Source organism: Protopterus annectens, chromosome 13.part0 (genome assembly GCF_019279795.1).
Source record: "Protopterus annectens isolate FY-2018-M chromosome 13.part0, PAN1.0, whole genome shotgun sequence".
Lineage (NCBI taxonomy): Eukaryota > Metazoa > Chordata > Ceratodontiformes > Protopteridae > Protopterus > Protopterus annectens.
Genome location: NC_056747.1, coordinates 1,101,057,238 through 1,101,080,890, shown reverse-complemented (window position 1 = coordinate 1,101,080,890; position 23,653 = coordinate 1,101,057,238). Strand labels below are relative to the sequence as shown.

The following is a 23,653-nucleotide window of genomic DNA, read 5'->3' as shown; positions in this document are numbered from 1 at the left end:
CTTTGATATTCGGGCCGACCGAGGACAGCGGACTACCCAAGTGTAAGGACTGCAGCAATGTGGATCTTCGAACATCTACATTTATGGTAGGTACAAAACTGTACTTTTTAGAAGGTTCAGCAGAAGTTGTGTATTTGTCTGATGTTTTTAGCTGACTGAGAATCTATTCTGTTTGCTTAACCACTGTCAGTGTTGCATATATTTTTAGGCTTCGTCTAAAGGTAGAGTGATGGCATTTGTCCCCTTCTTTTGCTCCACTGCATGTTTTCATTAGCTTTAAACTTGAATGTTGGTGTGTATATGAAGTCACAAATTTGGAAGATCTTGAATGCAAGCCACTGTCAAGATGACTGAAGTGGAGGAGAATGGGTTCTTAAAAAAACTCAGCTTTGGCCGACTAAGATCTAGCTGTATTCAACTGGACGTATAAGAGAATTTAAGTACCTTTTATCTGCACTTTTTTCAAATAATACAGTATTTAAATTGATGTGTTGCATGAATATTAGCTCAAGTGGAAGTTTTGACTCTCTTCTTCAGTTGGTGCTTGCTTGAATTTTATTGTCTGTTAGTAATTGCAGGTGTGGGGGTAGCCACATTCTTGATTTCCTGTCACTGACTATTTAAGTGGTACAGTTTGAAATATTTTTCTGCTAAAAAACCTCAGCTTTGGCCAACTAAGATCTAGCTGTATTCAACTGGGCCTATAAGAGAATTTAAGTACCTTTTATCTGCACTTTTTTCAAATAATACAGTATTTAAATTAATTTGTGTTGCATGAATATTAACTCAAGTGGAAGGTTTGAGACTCTTCTTCAGTTAGTTGCCCACCCACCCTCACTGTTTCTGTTTTGGTGTTAAACTTAGTGGCTTTGAAACTGCCTGCCCCTCTTGTAAATTTGTGTTTGGATACTTCTCCTGGGCCCATCTCATTTGCTCACTCAACTGAGTGCAGTGAGATCATATTCTGATTTCAGGCACTCCTACTGTGTACAAAGAGAGCATCTGGGAAAGAGAACAAAAAAAAATTTAAGCTCGTTTCCTGCCTTTCCTGTTAAGTGGTCTAGACTGTTTGCAGGCTTCTGAGCCCCCAAGCCCTTCTGTGTTGGAGGGAAGCCTTCTAGCTTAGTTTTGTTTCTTATAACTAGCCAGTTTTCTAGTTTCAGCACTCAAATCTGTTTCTTTGAACTCGGCACTTGTTCAGAACTCATTGTAAGCACTACATAAGCTGCAAATTACTACAGCACTCAACTTTTTTCAGTTGTCTAGACGAAAGCAGTTTTTAGTACTTAATAAATAAGCACCTATCCAGGCATGTCTAAGGGTCAGCTCCTAGTGATTTCTCCTGTCTACCTGATGAATCTGGGCATCTTGGGGTAATGCAGCAACTGCCTCATGTACACAGATAGCCCTCTCCTCCTACCACTCAACACTACAACCTGAGAGAGAGATGCACTTATATAGCCAAACTGGAAGCAAAGCTCTCTTCACCCAAGACTGGACTAGACAGTCAAGAGGAGAAAGTAAACGCTTGCACCACACCACACTCATCACATAGTCCCGCAAAGCCTACACACATAGAAACACAAAACACACACCTACATTCGCGGAGACTCTCAATAAAACCCTGCCCAAGCATCAGGGACATCCAAAGCATAAACGCAAGCAAACTCCACCCCCCAACACAACCCAAATGACACAGTCCACAAACTCAGTGTGCCACTCAACCACAGCCCATAAGGCATAACATCGTACCCAACACTCTAGTCATAGGTGACTCAATAGTCAGGCACACTTATGTTCCACTCACTAGACTAAACAAGGAGAAAGTTACTGTCAGCTGCCTGTCAGGTGCCAGGATCCGCCACATAACGCATGCACTCGGGTCACTCCACAATAAGTACAAATATGACACTGTCATTGTCCATGTTGGTGTGAATGACCTGAGACGTACCTCCCTGGACTACATGAAAAGAGACATGGAGGAGCTCTCGGATCTTGTATCCCAGGCAGGTATGACCCTAACCCTGAGTAGCATCCTGCCATTTCCCAGAATGATACCACAGTACATGGACAAAATGATTGACTTCAACAATTGGCTAAGCTTCTGGTGCCATTCTAAGGGGATCCAATATTTGTCTGCCTGGGATGACATGATCGACCGACCACGATGCTTTGCCAGAGATGGCCTGCACCTGTCGCCCTTAGGATTCTGGATACTGGCTAAGGCTCTTGCCACCCCTATAGTGCCTTTTTTAGGCAAGGTTCAAATGTCAAATTCACCACCATAGCCGGTACAAGCAAGCAAAATCTGAGTGTAATGCTACGCGATGCTAGAAGACTAAACCTCAAAATGCACTCACTCGAGGCACTCCTTAAAATGGAGAACATTGACATCTGTGCAGTGACAGAGACCTGGTTCAAAGCTCCAGAGAGTACCCCTGCATTACCAGGCTACAATTCATACCATACCTTTCGGCCACATAACCCAGAACGAAGCACTAAAGGCGGAGGCATGTCCATATTCATTAAGGATATCCACACCTCCAGGCTAGTTGCACAGCATAATGCATCTGAGATTATCCAAGTGCGACTAACTCTGGGCAAGACCGCAGTCCAAATTGTAGCTTGCTACAGACCCCCCACCATGCCCCAGGATTCCCACTCCTCATTTCTTGATACACTGGAAAGTATTAGGGTACAACCCAACACCCTAATTATGGGCGATTTCAACTATCCCACCATTAACTGTGAAAACTACTCGTGTACCAACTCTTTTGCTCACCATTTTCTAGAATTCATAAATTCCAACGCCTTGGATCAACTTATTCACACCCCCACCAGGGGCAGCAATATCCTAGACCTGGTCATTGCCAACATGGGAAACCGGTGTTGCACACCAGAGGTCAATTCCTCGTTGGTCAGATCCGACCACAAGCTAATCAGCCTAGACATCCACATCCCACCCAAAATTAGGGAAACCACCGTAAAAAACTTCTCCAAAGCCAACTTCTTAAGACAGAAATGGCCAACTTCATGACACCCATGCAGGCGGACAATAGAGGTATGACTGCTGAATCCTGCACAAATACACTTTATAAGCACTTACATGAGTGCATGGGTCATGCTATCCTAATAGAGCCAAGATGTTATCTTCCAAAAAAGGAAGCCAGTCTGGTGGCCCTCTGCTATAAACAAACTCTACAACAGAAGAAAGAAACTGTTGCAAAAAAAGAGTAAAATCCCATGACTGGAGGAGCTCCCTGATCAACCTCAGTAAGAAGCCGAGTTCCATCATAAAATCCTCCAAAGCTAGTTACGAAAACAAAATTGCCACTGACTCTATAGACAGCCACAAAGCATTCTATAGCTATGTCAATAATCTCAATGGGAACACTCTTATCTGCTCTGAGTTACAGCACAATGGCACTATTTATACAGAACCAACTGATATTGCCAACATCCTAGCAGATAGGTTCAGTGCTAACTTTACCCCCCCCCTCTCATCCACTAGAGGGCCCATCTCTATACCGGAAGAATGCAAAGTTCCTATAATCACGGCTGCACGGGTAAAAAACACACTCTCCAAAATCAAGAACACAGCATCCATGGCACCTGACACGAACTACAGAATGAACTGGCACCCTACCCAAGTACCGTGTTCAATCATAGCCTCGCCTCGGGCTTTGTACCCACTGAATGGCACACTGCGACGGTTATCCCACTCCACAAAGGGGGAGCCACGACAGACCCCAGCAACTACTGCCCCATTAGCCTGACGAGCCTGGTCTGCAAGGCCATGGAACGTATCGTGGAACTCGTAAACAAAGACATTGGTAATCTCCAAACTCTGGAACCTTCCCAGTTTGGATTTGTAAAAGGCAGATCATGTCTCCTAAACCTGATTGACTTCTTTGAAGCAGTCACCAAAGCCATAGATGAGGGTAAAATGGTTCAAACAGCTTATCTAGATCTCGCCAAGGCTTTCGACACCATCCCCCACTCTGGAATTATAGATAAACTCACTGAACTAACTAGGTATAAATCACTATGTCACAAGATGGGTTGCCAACTGGCTCATGGGACAGAACCCACACTGTGAAAGTAGCGGATTCCAAATCTGACTTCAGACCAGTGACAAGTGAGTACCACAGGGTTCAGTCCTGGGTCCTCTCCTGTTTGGTATCTACTTCTCTGAAGTGCAGGCTAACACAGAAGATCTTTGGCTAACAAAGTTTGCAGATGACTGCAAACTAGGAGCCATAATCGAAACTCCTAACGATGTGGACAAACTATAAAAGGGCCTCACCGAGACAGATAACTGGTGTCAAAGCCATGGCCTGAAGCTCAATGCCAAAAAGTGTATCGTCATCCCCTTTGGTAAAAACTCTGTACGCATGAACTACCACATAGCTGGTAGTCTACTTAATGCCGAAAATGTGATGAGACCTTGGGACACAGGTGGACAGTAGTCTCTCCTTTGATAATCATATCGCCACAGTGGTCAGGAAATCCTTCTACGTGGCTCATCTCATCACAAAAAAGAATTCTCATCCAGAAAAAAAGAGGTAATTGTTCTCCTCTACTCCTCACTCATTGTACCCATTATAAGAGTACAACGCCCCTTTTGGTATGTACCTCAAAAGACATCTACAACAACTGGAAAGACCACATAAATACCTCACAAAGAGGATTACTGGCCTCAAACAGATGCCCTACGCAGACCGTCTCAAACTACAGCTTTACTCCATCGCATATCGCCTACTCAGGGACGATCTCTGCCTAACATACAAAGCTATGTCAAACCCAGAGCTGTTGGACATGCTCCACTTAAAGAAATCCCAGTTCCTCCGAGCTACATGCTCTAGGGACCTAAACCTTGTCACCACAATAAACAGAAAATGCTGGAGGGATAGATTCCTGTCCCAGAGACTTCCCATACTCTGGAACAGACTACCTATCTTTGTCAAACAGAGCTCCTCATTAGCACTCTTCAAGAAAAATCTTGATGATCGGATGGGAAATGGGAAATTCACCACAGGGATCACTTCTGTGGCTCTGCTCGACAGGGGCACAGGAAAATAATTTTCTTGGGTGGCGAAAACCAGGGTACATTTTATGGCTAGGCTTATATAGGCCGTAGGGCCAATAGCCTAGTACCTACCTATGAACCTATTTCTGTTTTAAACTGCATATGTATTGTGGGAGAGAGGACATAAAAGTGTTTTCACTGATGTGTTTTTTGCTTTGTTTCAGAACAAGAGCCAGATATGGACAAGGAGAGAAACAAGAGACATTTAAATATGCAACAACACTTGTGTTTATCCAATGCATCATTAATGCTATGTTTGCAAAGCTATGTAAGTATGTATTTTATATATATGTATATATTTTGCATGCATATAGAAGTAGCACAGTAAATGTCTCATAAAGGGGTGAACTATCCTTCTGTAATGGTTTAAGCCATGACTAGGAAAAAGGACATCTAGGCTGTATTAAGACTGGGCAGAAAAAAATCTTTGGCTGTTTGTACTTGTTTTAGTATGCTCACTGCTGTGAATTTGGTCTTTCATTGTTCTGTGGATCTTCTGCTGGTGTGTGTGTGTTTTGAGTACTATCTTACAGCTGTGGCCCTCCCCTTTGGAAGTGCAGAATTCCACAGTTAATATCTGTAGAGTCTGAAGAGCTGTGAGGATAATGGAGTTTAGCCACACGGGTATCTGAGCTTTGAATCCCTTATTTATTGTTAGATAGGGATAAATAATGTTGACAGAATGGTTGCTTGTTGAAATTCAGGGGATGGGTACCTGTAGTATTCACAATAGTGGTACAGCAAGTGACAGGGTTATCTCTTACTTGCCTTTCAACTGTTTACTTCTTATTTGCTCACACTAAAATGTTCATATGCATGCTCCAGGCTTACTACTCCTAAAAGCATTTCTTTTTTTAACTCTTCCTGCCGTGAGTATAGCACAAGTTAAGGGATGGGCAGCATATCTCTGGCATAGTTCTGGATGAATTTTTATTCACTGTGAGGTTGCAATACCTCGAGTATTTTCCCTAATTTGAGACGCAGAGATATTGAAATTCATTAACAAGGATATGAGTGGTATAGCCTCCCATATCATTGCGTGTGTGGTGCAAAGCTCACCCGCAAAAAGTGCTTACTAGTTGTTGTCGGTAAGGATGATGGGTGGGGGGGGGGTAAAAGTTGAAGTGGTTGACAGACTTGTCATCCCAGGGTGGGGAGGGAGGGGGGGGGCAATGCCCGTGTGAACTCTGCTGGAGACAGGAGCCTCACTGTAGTCTTATGTTTAAGGGAGGCTTTGATGTCTTGACATCACTGCACTAGCTGTCCCCATAGCTAGGACATAGAAGGCAGTGAGAAATGATGGCTCCCAGGCTTTGTACTTATTGCTGTCTTTTGAATCCCTCACTCCCCAGGCCTAAATTAGTACCATTGAAACTGACTTCCCAAAGAGTCAATGGGCCCATTCAGATTCAGTGAAGGGTGATTTGTGGGTGGGGGTGGGGTCATCCTGCAGGTAGTTATTGGGGGATACCGAGAAATAGAGTGCTGTAGCCAGGGGAGACCAGCCTGAGGACTTCCTATGCATGTAAAACAGAGCTCCTCACTGACCCTATTTAAAAGCAACCTAGATAATTGGATGGGAGACCACAGATTCATCCCTGGGGTGGCACCCATTGATCACAGACCTGCTGTGTTCATACGTTTGTTATGCAAACTACCCAAAAAGAACAAATGGAGATACTTGGGATTAATGTGTCTAGGCTTGTAAAGGCTGTAGGACTGCTAACCTAGTAACCTCCTATGAACCCATGAGCCTGTGTGGGGTTGAGGAGGGAGTTTAAAAAATGCTTACTAGTGTAACAGAGTTTTAATAGCCACTTCTGTGTATCCCAGTTTATTTTAATACATTTGTTTAACCAAATGAATTAACTGTTCCAAGGACCTTTTCAGGCATATCCCAGATAGGCAATGTAAACAAAAAATACAATGTTCTAGTACAGCCAAAAGTGTGTGTGTGTGTGTGTGTATATGTATATGTGTGTGTGTATATATGTATATATATTTATATATATATATATATATATATATATATATATATATATGTATATAAATACACACACACACTGCTCTGTTGTGACATGTACATACTGACAAATTCATTTTAGTTGTGCGAAGGTAATAAATTTTTAGTAGTACAAGTAATGGAATAAGGATAGAAATTTGCATGTATCCAGTTAGTATCGGGAACTGTGACAGAAGAGACTTAAGACAGTAGGTACTGGACTAGATTAAACAGATGCAATTGAAAATGCAAGAAAAAAATTGCAATGCTGTTTACAAGCTATACTGTGTGTGTTACTCATCAGAAGGTACAACATTTATAGTATGTACACCAAGATAGCCTTGGCATGGTGATATGCATAGTAATTGGGCTGATGATTGTTACAAAAGAGAGGTGAATTAAGAAAGAGAGAGTTCTTAGAGTTAAACGTGGGGTCAGTGTTAATCAAGAAAACTACATTTGGATAGTTTCTAGATATATGATTTGGGTTTCTTTGTGAAAAATTGGGTAGATTACATGAAAAGATAAGGAAGTTAGCAGAGAATTTTAGCTGGCTGGAGCAGATTTGGAAAAAGTCCTTCCACTAATGGCCATTTGAAAGTGGGCTAGAGCAGTAAGGTGTTAATGATTTCTAAGAAAATGATGTAGTGAAAGTAATTCATAGACTGTTACTAGGCTAATGACACAGGGGGCCTTTCTATGATTAGCAAAGTTTTCCCAAAAGAATGGCATCCTGTATCCAAATAGGACATTGAGGGCCAGGCATTTATAACCTACCTCTGACCATTATGGACATGGGTGGCCAGACCCTGTGTAAATTTCCTGTTCCCCATCCACTAGTCTAGGTTGCGCTTAAATTGGGCAGTAGACAACCTCAGCTTCACATTGATGGGAAGCTTGCCCCATAGGAGGGCCAGTCTCTGGGACATCACTCTCTCCAGCAGGTTCTGTTTGTCACATACAAAATTCAGGTCCCTGGACCTTACATTTCTGGCACTGTTCGACTTATTAATCTGCAGGAATTGATGAGTGGATTTGCAGATGCCTTGTAAGCTAGGTATAGATCACCCCTCAGCAATCCATAGGAGACTGAGTAGAGGGAAATGGCTTTAATGTGCTCTGCATAAGGCAGGTTTGTTATGCTGTGTATTTTTTTTTTTTTTAGGGAACTTCTGAGGTCATTCTAGTTGATGTATATGCTTGGTTTGGTACATACTGAAGGGAGCATTGTATTCTGATTGTTCTGATAAGGGCAGAGTACAGTGGGATGATGACCTCTCTTTTTTGGAACTAGATGCCATGCCCTTACTTTTAAGTTACGCCACATAAAAGGATTTCTTCACCATTGTGGCCACATGGTGGTCGAAGGTAAGGCTACTGTATCCCTGACCATTGGGTTGCCTCTTAAGGGTCGTATTATCAGCATTCTAATTAGCTGGGATGGTTGACTTCCCAAAGGATATGATTATACATATCTTAGCATTGAGTTTAAGACCATGGATTTTGCACGAGATAGGCCTTCTTGAAGAATGTTAGTGTCTGCAGATGAGTTGATGATGATTCTTTCCATGTCATTGCATATGAGGCTGGTCAGATTTGTGGGTCTGTAGTTAACCTGATTGGTGGTTGGACCTCCTGTATGCAGGGGAGTGACTGTAGCCATCTTCCATTCCTTGGAGAGATAACCTTGACTGTGTATGCCCCAGTTGACAAGTGATTCAAGTGGACCAGTGAAGTCATGTTTTATGCTGTTCTGGAATGTTGTTTGGGCCTATCGATGCAGTTTTTTTGGCCTTGGAAAGTGCATTGACCTGTTCTGCAGTAAAGGTTGGGGGGATTATGGTATGCTGTATTTCATTTATACTATCTTGGGGGGGGTGGATTTTGAACTGAACCTGTCAGCCAGAAGGTTGACAATGGCCTCTGGTTCAGTGTGGACGATGCCATTTACAAGAAGTTCTACACATTGCTGTGCATTTCCCTTGTGGTTACGGATGTAGCTGGTAGAACATTTTGTGGTTGTCCTTTGCCTGAGAAGCTGTTTTTATTCAAATTTAGCCTTTGAACTATTAATTAACCTTCTTAGCTGCCCATTTTATATTGGCTGTTTTTGTTTTTGTTTTTGGTTTTGTTTTTATTTTTGTTTTTGGTTGGCCAAGATTTGTTTTCTTTTGTTGTATTACCAATTGATGATGTGATACCACCAGGGTAGTTTGTCTTTTGAATTTGTCTTATTCTTAAGACCAGTGGACACAACTTGCTGTATACAGCTATAAATATGGCTGTATAGGGATTTTGTAAGTAGCTCAGCATATGATGTGGTGTTTACTGGGTTTGGAGGTGCTTGGAATTTAGCTAAGGTATTATTTAGTAGAGAGAGGTTAGCCCTGGAATAGTTGCTATAGGTTTTTCACTTTGCTGGGTCCCCAAATTAATTTTTTTCAAGCAGTACTGCTTTATGGTCAGATTTGACGAGCAAGGGCATTACATTGGGTGATTAAAATCACTCCCCCATGTTCATGAGTACATGGTCAAGTGTGTTTGTACTCATGGTAGGCGAATAGACCAGCTGTTCCAAGATATTGGTATTAATAAAGTTTAAGAATTGTTGGGTTTGTGCATTAGAAGTGGTACAGGTTTCCTAATTTATAGAGTGGGTAGTTCAGATCCCCCATGGAGATCATATTTGTTTGAACGGTGAGGGACTCTAGTACACTGAGAGGTAGTATAGGTTTTCTGGGATGTGGAGGTGGAACTCTGAGTTGCAAGGATATGGTACGAGACCTGTTTTGTAGTGAGTTGCACATGTTAAAATTCTTTAAAGCATGTCAGTAAGACTCCTAAAGTAGTTTGAAGGTTGACTGACTGTTGGGGACTCATATGGGGATACAGTGATGCTCATGCTCTTGTGCTAGATAGATCGGTCAATCTAAAGATTTTGTGCAGTTTTTTGGAGAGTTTAGGAGTTATCAGTTGAAGTAAGAGCACATACTGATAAGTTATATTTCAAGCTGGGTGTGAGAACATTTAGAGCATAAGCAGTTTTTGCTTCCAACTAGTAGATTAGAGAGTTTGTAGGCAAGCTTTAATTGTTGAACTTTTTGAAGTTATTCAGTACGAGTATGCAAGGACAGGGTTTTGCCTAAAAGGATGCCCCATGTAACCTTGCTTAGTAATAGTGGGTAGTGTTATACCATTAGGATTACAAATAAGTGGTTAGAGTTATGAGTTGTAGTTTTGATGTAGCAAACAGCATTGAGTTAAGCTTGGTTCTTCCAATAAGCTGTTAACAGTAAGTCAGCTCCAGAGTGAAGAGAAATTGCACTGGATGGATTTTCAAGGAAAGGTTGTTTGTATGAAGTAGTCTGTACTGTATCACCCACATAGAGCAATAAGTTGGTCTGTAGTACGTCTGAAGGAAGAATGTTAAACAGTGAACAGAGAAGGGGACCCAGAACTTGGCCCAGAGATACCCATTTAGAAAGGGTACCAGAACATCAGTTGTGTTGACTTGGAAGGGGATCTATGAATGTTGTTACAGAAAGGTAGTATTCAGTTGAATACATTGTTTGAGAAGCCACAAAAATGAGTATTTATAGTACAAGGTTATGGTTGTGCTGATTTTTATTTTAATCTAAAAATATAGTACCAGCTATGATTTTTTGAACATGCTAGACCTACACTTTAGAATCTCATACACTGTAATGACGAGCCAGTGAAAATAGTATGTTTTATTAGAATAAAGTCATAGAAAGCAGCTGTTAGCATTCAGATAATAGAAGGGGCTTGCCAGGTTAGATGGGAAGGTAGTAATGATGGAGGTGGGAATAACCTTTATTACAGACAGGTTGATAAGGAAAATAGTCCATATTATAGAATTTTGAGGTTGGAAAGACTATTCTGTGTTGTCTTGGAAAGAGAGTGAAAAAGTATGATCTGTGTTGAAAGTGGGATAAAGGGAATTATAATTTGGAACCTAATTTGAAGGAAGCATTTGTCTGTAGCAGGTGTTTTGTTGCATATGATTTTAATGTAGAAGTTGAAAAGTTTAAATTGAGAGAGAAAATGTTACAAATGCAAGTATTAGTAGGCTACATTTATCTTATTAAATGCTGATATCTGTCTTTGAGGGGTTTTACTTTCTCACTTAGTACATTGTGGTTTACTAGCAAGGAAGCTACCTAAGGAATAAATGCAGTGAATGTGTTCACTCGTTAGATAGAAGAAAGTTTTACAAAACAAAGTGTGAAATGTCCCTTTTGGGATAGAAGCAATCATTTGGGGCAGGATATGAAAAATGATAGCTGTCATTCGTAAGCTTATGTCAAGTTTTTTGTATTACATATTCTTGTTCAAAAGATTAAAAACTGTGCAGCTTCTGAGACTGAGAGTCAGAACACCAGTTCATTACATTAATGCTGCTATTAAAGTTTTTATCATACTGTTATGAGCCAGTCTGACAAATTAGTGTATAGAAGATGATTGGGTTTGGAGGCAGATGTGCAGTCACATACAGAAATTATAATCCTCCATGAAATGCTGCAGTTCTGGTGTTGCTAGAAGCAGTTTTAAGTGAGGGGCAGGGCAGAGTTGCCTTTTGTTGTCAGAAATGTTAAGGAAGTGAATGGGACTTGCTTAACTCAAAGCACTCAAAAGTACGTATCAGATCAGCATGTGAAAAGGGAAATAGCGATGGGGAAGCTGTTGCACAAGTCACTGACCAATTTTTAACCAGTCCCAGGGGGGTGGGGTGGGGGTGGAGTTGTTACTATAAAGAATTGATCTGCAGACCATTACAAGCCTAGTTAAAACCTTCTGTTCAAAAGTTCCCCTCCGGCTTCAAGGAGGAAAAGGTAGACTAGGAGAGAATTTGAGGTTGCCCATCCAGTTATGTAGGGTTACCTTGAAGGTGGCAAGGTCTACTCTGCTTGACATTGAGACTAGTTCCAGAGCTGATGGATATATTGGGATGTGAATCTATCATGGCAGTGCTTCTTATTTCTCTGTTAATGAAAATTTACTTTCTTTAACCAGGCATTTGAAGTACTAATTATTCTGTGAAAGAATAGGAGGCAAAGGAATTGGATGTTCTAGCTGAAAAGGCAAGACCGACATCAAAAAGGAATCTGAGAACAGAGAGAGTTGCCACTCTGTCCTAGTAACTAAGATTTTTAAGGCCACTGACTTTTAGTTATGAATCTCTGAGATCTCTTAAGTTGAATAGTACGTGCTTAGACAAATGCATACCAAAAAGTGCATTGTATTCAGTAATTGGTCTGAGATACGAGTAAAGGAGAACTGAGACTTTTTGGCTGTAGTGGAGTCTTTCAGAAATTAGACGAGCCAAGTGAGATGCTTTGAACTACTACATAGACACGGTTAAACAAGGAATTCTCAACAAGAATGCCTAGATCCCTTACAACTGTCTGATTGTCACCTGTATGGTATGGGAAATGTTTTGTTTGCCAGAATGGGCTGTTAAATTTTTTTTCACATTTAGCTTGTGACTATCCCTGTACCAGTTGTTAACATGCTCCTAACTTGTGTTGGAACAATTGGGGAACTGAGGAAGATCAAATAACACCCAATTTAGTTTTATTTGTTTCAAATGAGATACTGGAGTTTATATCTGCAAATCCTTGTACATTATGTGGTCGACACGTGGTTACAAATAGAAATTATAAAGGATTGCTCTACTATTTTATTGAAGAAAAATGGTGTATTTAACCTCAGTGGAAATGGTGTGTTGTGTGTTGGTGTGTGTGTTTAATATTTATTTGTGTTTGGGTAGGTGGGCAGGTCTCAGACTATGTTTTCAGCCTTGTTCTGAGTGCTAAATCACAAAACACTTCAGAGGTTCATAGGTGTGTACTGGGTTAATGGCACTGGAGCCTTTACAAGCAAAGCCCATAGGATTACCCTAGCATCATGCCACCCGTTAAACATTTCCTGAACTATAAGTATAATACAAAACGCATGAACTATATACTGAGGTGCAAAACCTAAAACACTTGTACTTTTGGTGTTTTAAGTGCATTGTCTGAGTAATGGAGATGAGATAAACAAAGTCTGATAAGAACATGTACAAGCTTCAATGTACACTTTTTGTACGTGCACACACATGCTAGCATAACTGCAACTTGGTGAATCTCTTTTCCTTGCCTCTTGTGTCACTTCTTTGTAAGAGACTACTTTACAGCAAGACTCCAGTATGTACTCAGAGATCTGATTTCCCATGAAGAAGTTTCTGGGCCATTGCTTGATGCTTTTGAACTGTGAGGGTTGTACTACTCCCCACCCCATTACCTGTTAGCATTCTCTATTCTTGGGTGATAACCTGTGCAGTTATTGTTCCACACTCTTTAAGTTTATTAATATCTGCATACATTGAATAAACTGCTCTGTACTTTGTAATTGTTTGTCACTATGCATGAACAATTTTTGATTGTTATTCCATGTATAGTAGCTGCTTTGTATTTTAGTTACTTTGAAAACTTTTGAGCTGGCCTAAAAATTATCTATATGGATCAGTACTGTACCCTGGTTAACAAATGTAAATAAAGTGCAATCCCTGAAGCTATAGTTGCATTTTTTTTTAGTGACTACTAGGTGAGCCCTCTGGCGACAGGTGTACCCTTTTCAGAGATGACCCAGAGTACTGACAGTTAAGTGACTTGCTCAGTACTGTTTCCTGAAGAGGGATTATCCACTGGGCATTCAAGTACCCCTGTGGTGGACATGGTTTGAACTTCATTTTCAACATTGGTGTATTTTTCCTAGCAGTTAAATACTAAACGGCAGAGTGGTAAATGGGGAGGGCTGTTGGGTGCTCTGTTTACTTGATAGCCTAAGGGCTGTATAATGTCCCAACTTTGTACTTAAACCACATAATTACATTGCTTGCAGTTTTTGTTCACCACTGACTGGTGACTTCAGAGGACTGGGTGACTAACACTTTTCTAACCCAGTACTGTTTTGGGGATGTGACTCGTTTTTGTATTAATGCTCAAGAGCCAGAATTTAACATCAGCATCTACTGGCAGTTCCTGACTTGTAATAATATTCTTGATAACACTGTTGCATATTTTCATAACATTTTGATATTCCCATGCTAGATGGAAATAATGTGTATTCTAGGCCTGACACTGTCGGCAGTTACTTTGCTATGTCCCACCCCTATGACTCAAATTAACATGTGTATATTGCTAATAGTGAATCAGTTTTGTGTGTGTGAACCCTGATGAAGTAGGCAAAGAACAGTCATAAATCCCCCTTAAGCATTCTTTCTACTCAGCTTGCATAATTGCGTAGCACTCATTTGCTACTTAATATAGTGTGTTTTCAGTTTATTTTTAATGTTGTAGATCATTAGACCATGATGTTACATCCCTCTCTAACTTTTTAACATCTTATTCTTTATGAACTTTTATGAATATAGGCTATTTTAACTAGCTGCTCTTTTTACTGCAGCCTTTTGACAGAGTGCAAATGTCAGTACTGCATCTTCTTTTTCAAAACAGGTTTATTGTTTTAACATATAAGAGAAATATCATAACAATTTTATACAAGTAATTAAAAATATGTATTATTATAATATTCAACAAAACAACTAAAGTATTTACAAAGACATCCACTACAATCAGATCAATTAATTAAACTAAAATACCATGCTATTGAAATTAAAATTTTTTAACAAATTTTGTAACTTATCCCATACAATAAAATAAGATGTTTTTCTATTTGTTCTAGTCCTAATTGTGTTTATTTACATATGGCACACTATATTCATAACATTTTTAAATTCATTGAATGAAGGAGGTGCATCTGAAATCCAATTTCTAGTTATTATTTTCCTAGCCACTGCTAGAATAGACCATAACAAGGGAAGCTTAACCTTTTTAACACTTTGAGGTACAGGTGTGTTGAATAATATAAGAGATTTAGAAGTAATGAAATTATCTGTAAAAAGAGCCTGCAAAAATTCATTAATTGACTTCCAGTATTCTTTCAATTTTATACAGTCATAAAACATATGAGCCCAGTCAGCATTAATTTCTACATTACATCTCTTACATAGATTATCTTTATTATTTATTTTATTCATCATCAAAGGTGTATAAAAAGATCTATGTAAAAATTTCCATGTATAAAGTCTCCAGACAATGGAAGACGTACTTCTATAAGCAGATTCCAATATATATTGTTTATCTTGTTGATTTGGTGGGTCCCCATTAATAGAAGTGAAATAATTCCAGTATGAATCTACACTGTAAAAAGTTTCTTGTCTGATAACTTTATGTATGAAAGTTTACCTTTATCAGAAACTTTATGTTGTAAATTTAATATCAAGTAATCAATCAGTGTTGGAATATATTCTTTAACAGTTATAGACATTAAATCTATTTTATTAATGAGATGTTGTCTAAAGGTCTGAACCTCTAACCAGCAAGTTTCTCTGAGATCAAATTCTTGTTTTAAGAAATCTAGATTTTTAACTTTATTATCAGATATCAACTGATACCAGTACTTTAGATCATTATCTATAGCTAAATGAGTTCCTTCAGAAGTAGATGACAAAAGCATACCCTGAGTATACATTATAGGAAATACAATAAAATTCCATTCCCTATACTTAGGGTGCATGAATATAAAGTTACGATAACTAATAATAATATTTAATGGGTAACAAACCATATGTTTAGGTGTAATAGGTGAAGTACAAAATTCCTTTAGTAACCATAACATGGAGTTATTTACAATCATATTTTTATGTGTTAAGGAGATTTTCATGAAGTGTATACTAATTGGCTCCCAATAATCTTTCCATTTTGTGACATATGACTGATCTATTAATAAAGTAATAACTTTTACAATAGAAGAGATAGTATATAAATTAAAGTCTGGAAAAGAAATACCCCTTGAGACCAGCTATTAGTATGTTTCTTTAATGCAATCCTAGGTCTATTAGGTGCCCATAAGAAATTTAACATTAGTGTGTTCAGTTTCTTGATAATTATTTTGTAGGTGGAAGTATTATTGATTGTATTAAGTATAAAATCTTGGGGAATATTATCATTTTAATAATTGTAAGTCTCTCCTCCATAGTAAAAACATATTATTCCAGGTATTAAAAAGATTTTGTATATTAAGAAAACAGGTATTATAATTATTATATATAACAGATTTAATATATTTAGATAGTATTATACCTAAATAAGTTATCTGACCTGAATTGGGTACATATTTAGTAAAATCACTAATGAGAATATTTTTTTGTGTATATATAGGTAGTATTTTAGTTTTTTCTTCATTGAATATTAAACCAGAAATACTTTTAAAATTCATCATGTTATCAAATAGAGACTGTATAGAAGAATTAGATCCTGCTGATGTAATTAGAACATCATCTGCAAAAAGTTGAATTTTGGATGTTGTATTTTCATCTATTTCAAAACCCTCTATGTCAGTACTGTTTCTGATCAAATTAGCCCAAGGCTCCATTACTAAAGTGAATAATAGTGGAGAAAGTGGACATCCTTGTTTTGTACCTTTAACAATGGGTATTTTTTGTGAAACATATGTTCCTACCTTAATATAAGCCAACGTTCCTTTGTATAAATGTTCAATTAGATTTACAAATGCATCCGAGAAGTTTGTGCACTTCATTAAGGTAAACAGATAGTCCCAACTTACTGAATCAAATGCTGAACTTATATCAAGACTAATAAGTGTTAAATCTTTCTTTTTCCTATTTGCAAGATCTATTAATGTTCTTCTTATATTATCAAAAGTATTTCTATTTACAATGAAGCCTGTCTGATCTATATCTATAATGCCGGGAATGATTGTCTTCAATCTATCGGCAAAGATATTCATAAACATTTTATAATCAACATTAAGTAATGAGATGGGCCGATATGAAGAACATCTAGTTGGATCTTTATTAGGTTTTAAAATTGGCGAAATAAATGTTTATTGCCAAGATGGGGGGGTTATTAACTCAGTTTGGGCCAAAATAAAAACCTTATGTATTAATGAATATGTATTTTTAGAAAGGATTTTATATATCTCTGGTATAATACCATCATTACCCGGTGCTTTGTTTGATTTAAGCTTATTTATTTGTGTAATAACTTCTGTATATGAAATACTCTTGTCCAATAGTTTAATCTGTTGTTTATTAAGCTTTTTATTCATATTTGTGGTTATAAACTCCTTTATTTTATCTTTAGGTTCCATGTTAATATTATTATGGTTAATTTTGTGAAAGTGATTTCTAAATTCATCTAGTATTTCTGGTATACTAGAAACATGCTTCTTCCTTAGAGAAAAGATTTCTTTGATATGGTTTTGTTTATTCAACCTTTTTGTTTTATTTTCAAGTCTGTGTAAGTATTTGGGGCTTATTGAATAAGACAAAAACTTGTATTTCTCTAAAGTTATTTTAACTTTATGAGTTAAAATTTCTTTGTATTTCTCATTTAGTTTGTTTATTTCTTCAATAACTTTCTTGTCCATAATATTTTCTTTATTATTATGTTTATGAGTCTAATTTACTTTGAATATCTAACAATTCCTTATCCCAAGATTTCCTTTTATTATTATACCATCTGATACTTTGTCCATATAGATATGATTTTAAGGCATCCCAAACATAAACAATGGAGACTTCAGGAGTGTTATTTATGTCTAAAAATGTTTTACTTCTGAAAGTATATATTCTTTATAGTCTTTTAGTTGAGTTAAGTATGCTGGTATCCTTTTGATCTGAACATTATGAGTATTTTTATCATGAATTCAAAAACAATTGAATTATGATCAGATATAGGACATGAAATGATTTTGGAATTAATTAAATCTGTTACCATCTGGTTAGAAATAAAGACCCTATCTATTTTTGAATAAGTTTTGTATCTGTTAGAAAAAAGGTGTATGGTAATGATTTTGAATCTATCTGATTATTAATATCATTCAAATGATAAGAATTAACAAAATCCTTTAAATGTTTTGCATTAGATGTAATTCTTCTCTTTCCAATAGTGGTAGTATCACTTTCATGTAGTATACAATTAAAGTCACCAGCTAAAATAATATCTCCTATAGAGAATGATATGATCTTATCAAGATGATGTTTCACTGTATTAATACCAATTCCAGGTATCCAATATACTTTAAAGTGCAAGTCTTCCCATTAATAGTACTGCATCTTCTTGACTACACTGTGCACTGACATCCTCGGTGGTGAATGCTAACAGAGTAAATACAAGCAGTTTGTTTTTGACATCATTGATTTGTATAGGTTTAAACCACCTGTTTCAATACAGGAAAGGACTTCATTTCTTTAGTCTGATCACACATATTTCTTGTACTATGAGAAGTATTTTTGAAGTAGTCAGCATTGTCGGTGAAAGTGAAGTAGGTTGACATGGTTCTGCTGCTTTGGTTTTACATAAAAAAAAACATTTAGTGTCCCTGTAGTTCTTTTTCATAAAAATATATTATAGTGGACCAAGAACGTGTTGAAGAGCATGCTTGAAGATGTCTTGTTATAGTTCCAAGCCATGACAGTCTAAGTTTTCTCACTGAGTATTTCCAGCTGTTGAAGTACGGCTGCACGAGTCAAGTCTGCTGCATATACATTATGCTGTGCAGCCCATACCTCACTGTGGCATTTAATGTCCATGTCTAGAATGCAATCTTGTATGACTGCTACGAAATCTAACAATTTTTGCAGGTGATTCTGTGTGCCGAAATGTCTCAACTTTGGAACTCCATGCCACATCATCTAAAACAAATGGATACATTATATACTGTTTAGGCTGGAATTTAAATGTATTCAAATAGCTCCTAGATTTGTTCTTGCTTTACACAAAGCTAATTCAACATCTTTCACTTTTGTACATTTCCAGATTATTATGGTATACAAAATGCTACCAAGTGCGTCTACCTTGATTTAACATAAATCTATACCTGGATGGTCTTCAGTCATGTTCAACTTCCCATCTAACACCTGTATTTTTAGTTGTTTCTATACTAGTAATGCACTGTAGCAGTATTTAAATATATCTCTGTAAGACACCAAATGCAACAGAATTGTAACATTTTCTGTAAAGATCAAATTGCTATAATGGAATGTAAATACCTGTTAATTAGCTATGTTTGCTTTCTGAATTTTTATCTATTTGATTTTGTGCTGATCTGGTGGAGCTTCTCACCCCAGGCTGCTGCTGAAAAAAGGCAGTTATTTCCCAGTTTGACTATCCCAGTAAAAAATAACAAAATAGTTGACTTTATGGCTTGTTTATTGTTTAGTTCTGTAGGTATTAATGCTGTATGCTGTGGAACCACTGTTTCTGTGTACAAGCAAATAGTAATCAACAGTATAAGCAGTCTTAGGCAACAGCAAACCACCCAGGATGTTGTATTTGGTATCACCTCTAAAGGATCTGGTGTTGCCCAATACTACCTATCCTGAAGAGTTTTGTTACGCTTCTACTATGAGCGATTGGTAAATCCATCACTTGCAGCTTAAATGTTTGGTTGCATTTCCTAAATGCTGCTAGTTAATGTAAAGTAATGGAGCAGCTCCAACTCTCTTGTGGAAGATGTGTGGCCACACACAGAGACGTACAGCAACTCTGTGATCCAACAACATCCAAAGCAAAAAACACAGCATCAATGGGACCAGATGGTGTCCCGGGCTGCATCCTACATGAACTCCAAGAAGAGCTAAACCCAAACATAAAACTACTGTTCAATCTCAGCCTTACTACAGGATATGTACCCAAAGAGTGGCGTACAGCAACAGTGGTCCCTCTCCACAAAGGTGGTGCCTCAACGGATCCTGGAAACTATCGCCCCATAAGCCTGACTAGCTTGGGCTGCAAAGCTATTGAAAGGATCATCATGGACCTCATAAATAAAGATATTGAGGACCTACAAACACTGGATCCTACCCAGTTCGGCTTTAAGGGCAGATCCTGCCTCTTAAACCTGGTTGATTTCTTTGAAACAGTCACCAAGGCCATTGACGAGGGGAAGGTGGTCCACACAGCCTACCTGAACCTCGCAAAAGCCTTCGATAATATACCCCACTCTGGCATTATAGATAAGCTCACCAGCTTAAATATAAACTCCTATGTCACTAGATGGGTTGCAAACTGGCTCAAGGACAGAACCCACATGGTTAGAATTGCTGGAGCCATGTCAGACTCAAAACCAATTACAAGTGGCGTCCCACAAGGCTCAGTCCTGGGACCTCTCTTGTTCGGTATATATTTCTCGGAGGTACAGGCCAACATGGAAGGACTGTGGCTGACCAAGTTCGCAGATGACTGCAAACTGGGCGCCATAATCAACTCTCCAGCCGAGACAAGCATCCTCCAAAAGGGCCTCATAGAAACAGACAACTGGTGCCAGAGCCATGGCCTCAAGCTAAACGCCAAAAAGTGTATAGTCATCCCCTTTGGCAAAAACAAAGTGCCCACAAATTACCACATAGGTGGTAATCCATTAAGTACAGAAGAAGTAATTAGGGACCTGGGGACCCAAGTTGATAGCAATCACTCATTTGACAACCACGTGGCCAAAGTGGTTAGAAAAACATTTTATATAGCCCACCTAATCATGAAGGGATTCACATCTAGATCAGGGGAGGTCATCGTGCCTCTTTACTCATCCCTCATCAGGCCCATAATTGAGTACAATGCCCCTTTTGGGATGTATCTTACCAGACACCTGCAGCAACTGGAAAGACCCCAAAAGTACCTCACCAAGAGGATCAAAGGGCTCAAACAGATGCCATATGCTGCCCGGTTAAAGAAACTCCAGCTCTACTCAGTGGCATACCGCCTACTCAGAGACTATCTGTGCTTGACGTATAAAGCCATGTCCAACCCGGAATTAATGGACATGCTGCATCTCAGAAAATCCAAATCCCATAGAGCTACGCGCTCAAGAGACTTGAACCTCAGCACTGAAATAAATAGGACATGCTGGAGGGACAGATTCATAACCCAGAGGCTCCCTTCACTCTGGAATAAAATCCCAGTCCAGGTTAGGCAGAGTCTCTCATTGACTCTCTTCAAGAGGAATCTTGAGTGGATGGGAGATCGTAGGTTTACCCCGGTATCACTTCTGTGTCACTGTTAGACAGAGGCACAGTATACTAACCTCGCAAAAGGGCATAGCAAAATTAATTTAAAATGGGTGGCGAAAGCCAAACACACTCTGGCTAGGCTTATAAATGCCCTAGGGCAGATAGCCTAGTATGAACCTATGAACCATAGCCGCACCCAACACTTCCTGAGGAATAATCAGTTTTATTTTAATACAACTGAGGAGCTGAGTTGTGAAATGTCACACACCTGGGAAACCTGGGAAGGCATTGTATCATACTTAAAATCGTGATTACAAAGTTAAATCAAATTTTGACATTTGTGAAATCTCTTCTGTATGTTAAAATGGGTCTTCACAATGTGGCACAGGTGGGTCTTTACTGGGCATACTCAACATTTACCCAACATACATGTTATAATATTTCTCATGTTGTCTTTTGATTAGAATATTCTGTAATGTCATTAACCTGTAGAAGAAAAAAGCAGAACTGCTGAGCTGGTTCACAGACAGAAAATGCAAACAGTCTGGATCACAAATATGATGTAAAACTTTTTATTGTACTAACATAGGTTTTACAGCTACTGAGTTTTCGGACTAATGGGAGTCCTTCATTGGGAGTTAAATTGCTCATGTTAATCTATACTTGTGTCTAGAAATGGAAATGTGTTTTTTCACTCGCATGCTAAAAAGATAGCTTAACATGTCAGATTAGAATGAATGGGATTTGTGTGTAGTTTTTTTTTACACAGGTTGTGGTTGATTCATGTATTCACATTTTATGAATATTAAGTCTTTCCTGACCACGCTATAGTTACTAGTGTTTAGAATAGTAATTTACATGTTTAAAAACCGTACTAATCTTATGAATAAAACATAGGTGCAAACAGTACACAAATACAAGTAACCTTTCAAGCACTGTTGAAATAGCATATTGGATTCAGGATTAAAGCATAATAAAATTGTGTATTCAGTGTTTGTGTCTTCTATTAGTTGCTTAAAGGAAAACCTTCTTAGACAGTGTGGTGAGTCATAAAACCAAGATCCAGGTTCAAAACTGCTAACTGTGACTAAACAACTGAGTTTGCTTACTCTCTATTGTTCCCCTTTTTAAAGGGGTATATGGAAACATCCTTGACAAACCGTAACTGACAAGTCAGACACAAGTTTGAACCTGGTTTTATGAGACACCATATCCTACTCCTCTTCCTCCTGGGCAGTCTGATTTCAAGCTGGTTGTAAAAGATGTGGATAGTTTTGTCAAATGAGTCAGTTGACTTTCTTCTAATAGATTCTAATGCTTCTGTTTCTCATGGGGTTCAAATCTTCCCTCTTAAATGTCTGCTTTAAGCCTCAGAAATGAAGTCCAAACATTTGGAACCTTAGCTAAACCAGCAGACAGAAGAACTCTGTTTTGATGAAATATCTTTTCAACAGTTACAGAATTCTTGCAACTTTTTCAGCGCTGTGGTGGTTGATCCACAGAGACAGTAATACCTCCTCCCTGAATACATCTCCAGAAGGCATGCCATCTCTCATTGCAGTCCATCACTCAGACATCCTTCAGATGCCATAAGGATAGTGTAGTAGAGCTTGGGGACAGTGGCCACTGGGCCAAAAATGTAGACCTTACATTACATCCTGCAGAAGAGTGTGAGGCTTGGGCCAACTCCTTAAACCTGACGTCAGTCATTCAGTGGTAGTCCTGCATAGGTTACCTGCTTCATAGAGCTTGGCTGCCCATCTCCTAGACGGAGTCCTTGGCTGTGGAGGTATTGTTAAAGCATGTATTTGCATCTGCCACCTTTTCCTTTCGGGTGTTACATACTGCAGTTGCCGTATTTTTATTTTTCAGAGAGATCTAGCAGATGAATTACAGCTTACTGCAGATAAATTGCTTGATGTTTCAACAAAAAAAAAAAATCAAGAGCCAGATTTCTACTTCATAAAGTCTCAGCAGCATGGTCTGTAATATTGTGGATGAGGCTGCTAGGTAGCAGGAATTTGCTGTTGCGTATACTTGTGTTCCTGGATGCATTTGACCCTGTTTGTCAAGGAAAGCAAAGTGACCTTTTACGAGTCCACCCCTCATTAAGAAGATCTCATCTGTTTGGACCAGAGCTACATTAATATCTGAAAGCCATGAAAGTGACATGGTAGGTCCTGATACCTATGGCTGTTAAATATTGTCTTGCCCAGTAGTCATCCTTTTAACACAAAGGAGCCAACACCCATTGGGATTCTGACAAGTTGCACAAATATAACAGTAGAGTACTGGGAATAAGCATTCACCTCACACTGCACTGTACCAAGGTCCTAGGCTCAGAGCAGGGTCCATAATGCCTGAGAAAATGTAGACAATGTCAGGGCAAACTGAAGCAGTTCTTAGTCCTATGGGGAGTATCTGCTGCAGGAGGCGGTCTGTGTGCATGTTGGGGGTGTGGGCT

At 38.7% G+C, this 23,653-nt stretch overlaps 1 protein-coding gene across 1 annotated transcript in view; it reads left to right on the top strand.

Moving 5' to 3' along the window:
* Positions 1–23,653, top strand: part of SLC35B1 (solute carrier family 35 member B1) — a 516,390-nt gene that overhangs the window by 40,945 nt on the left and 451,792 nt on the right. Inside the window, exon 3 of the mRNA XM_044054949.1 lies at positions 5,254–5,357. Within this exon, the coding sequence (XP_043910884.1) occupies positions 5,254–5,357 (104 nt within the window). The remainder of the gene's footprint in view (positions 1–5,253; positions 5,358–23,653) is intronic.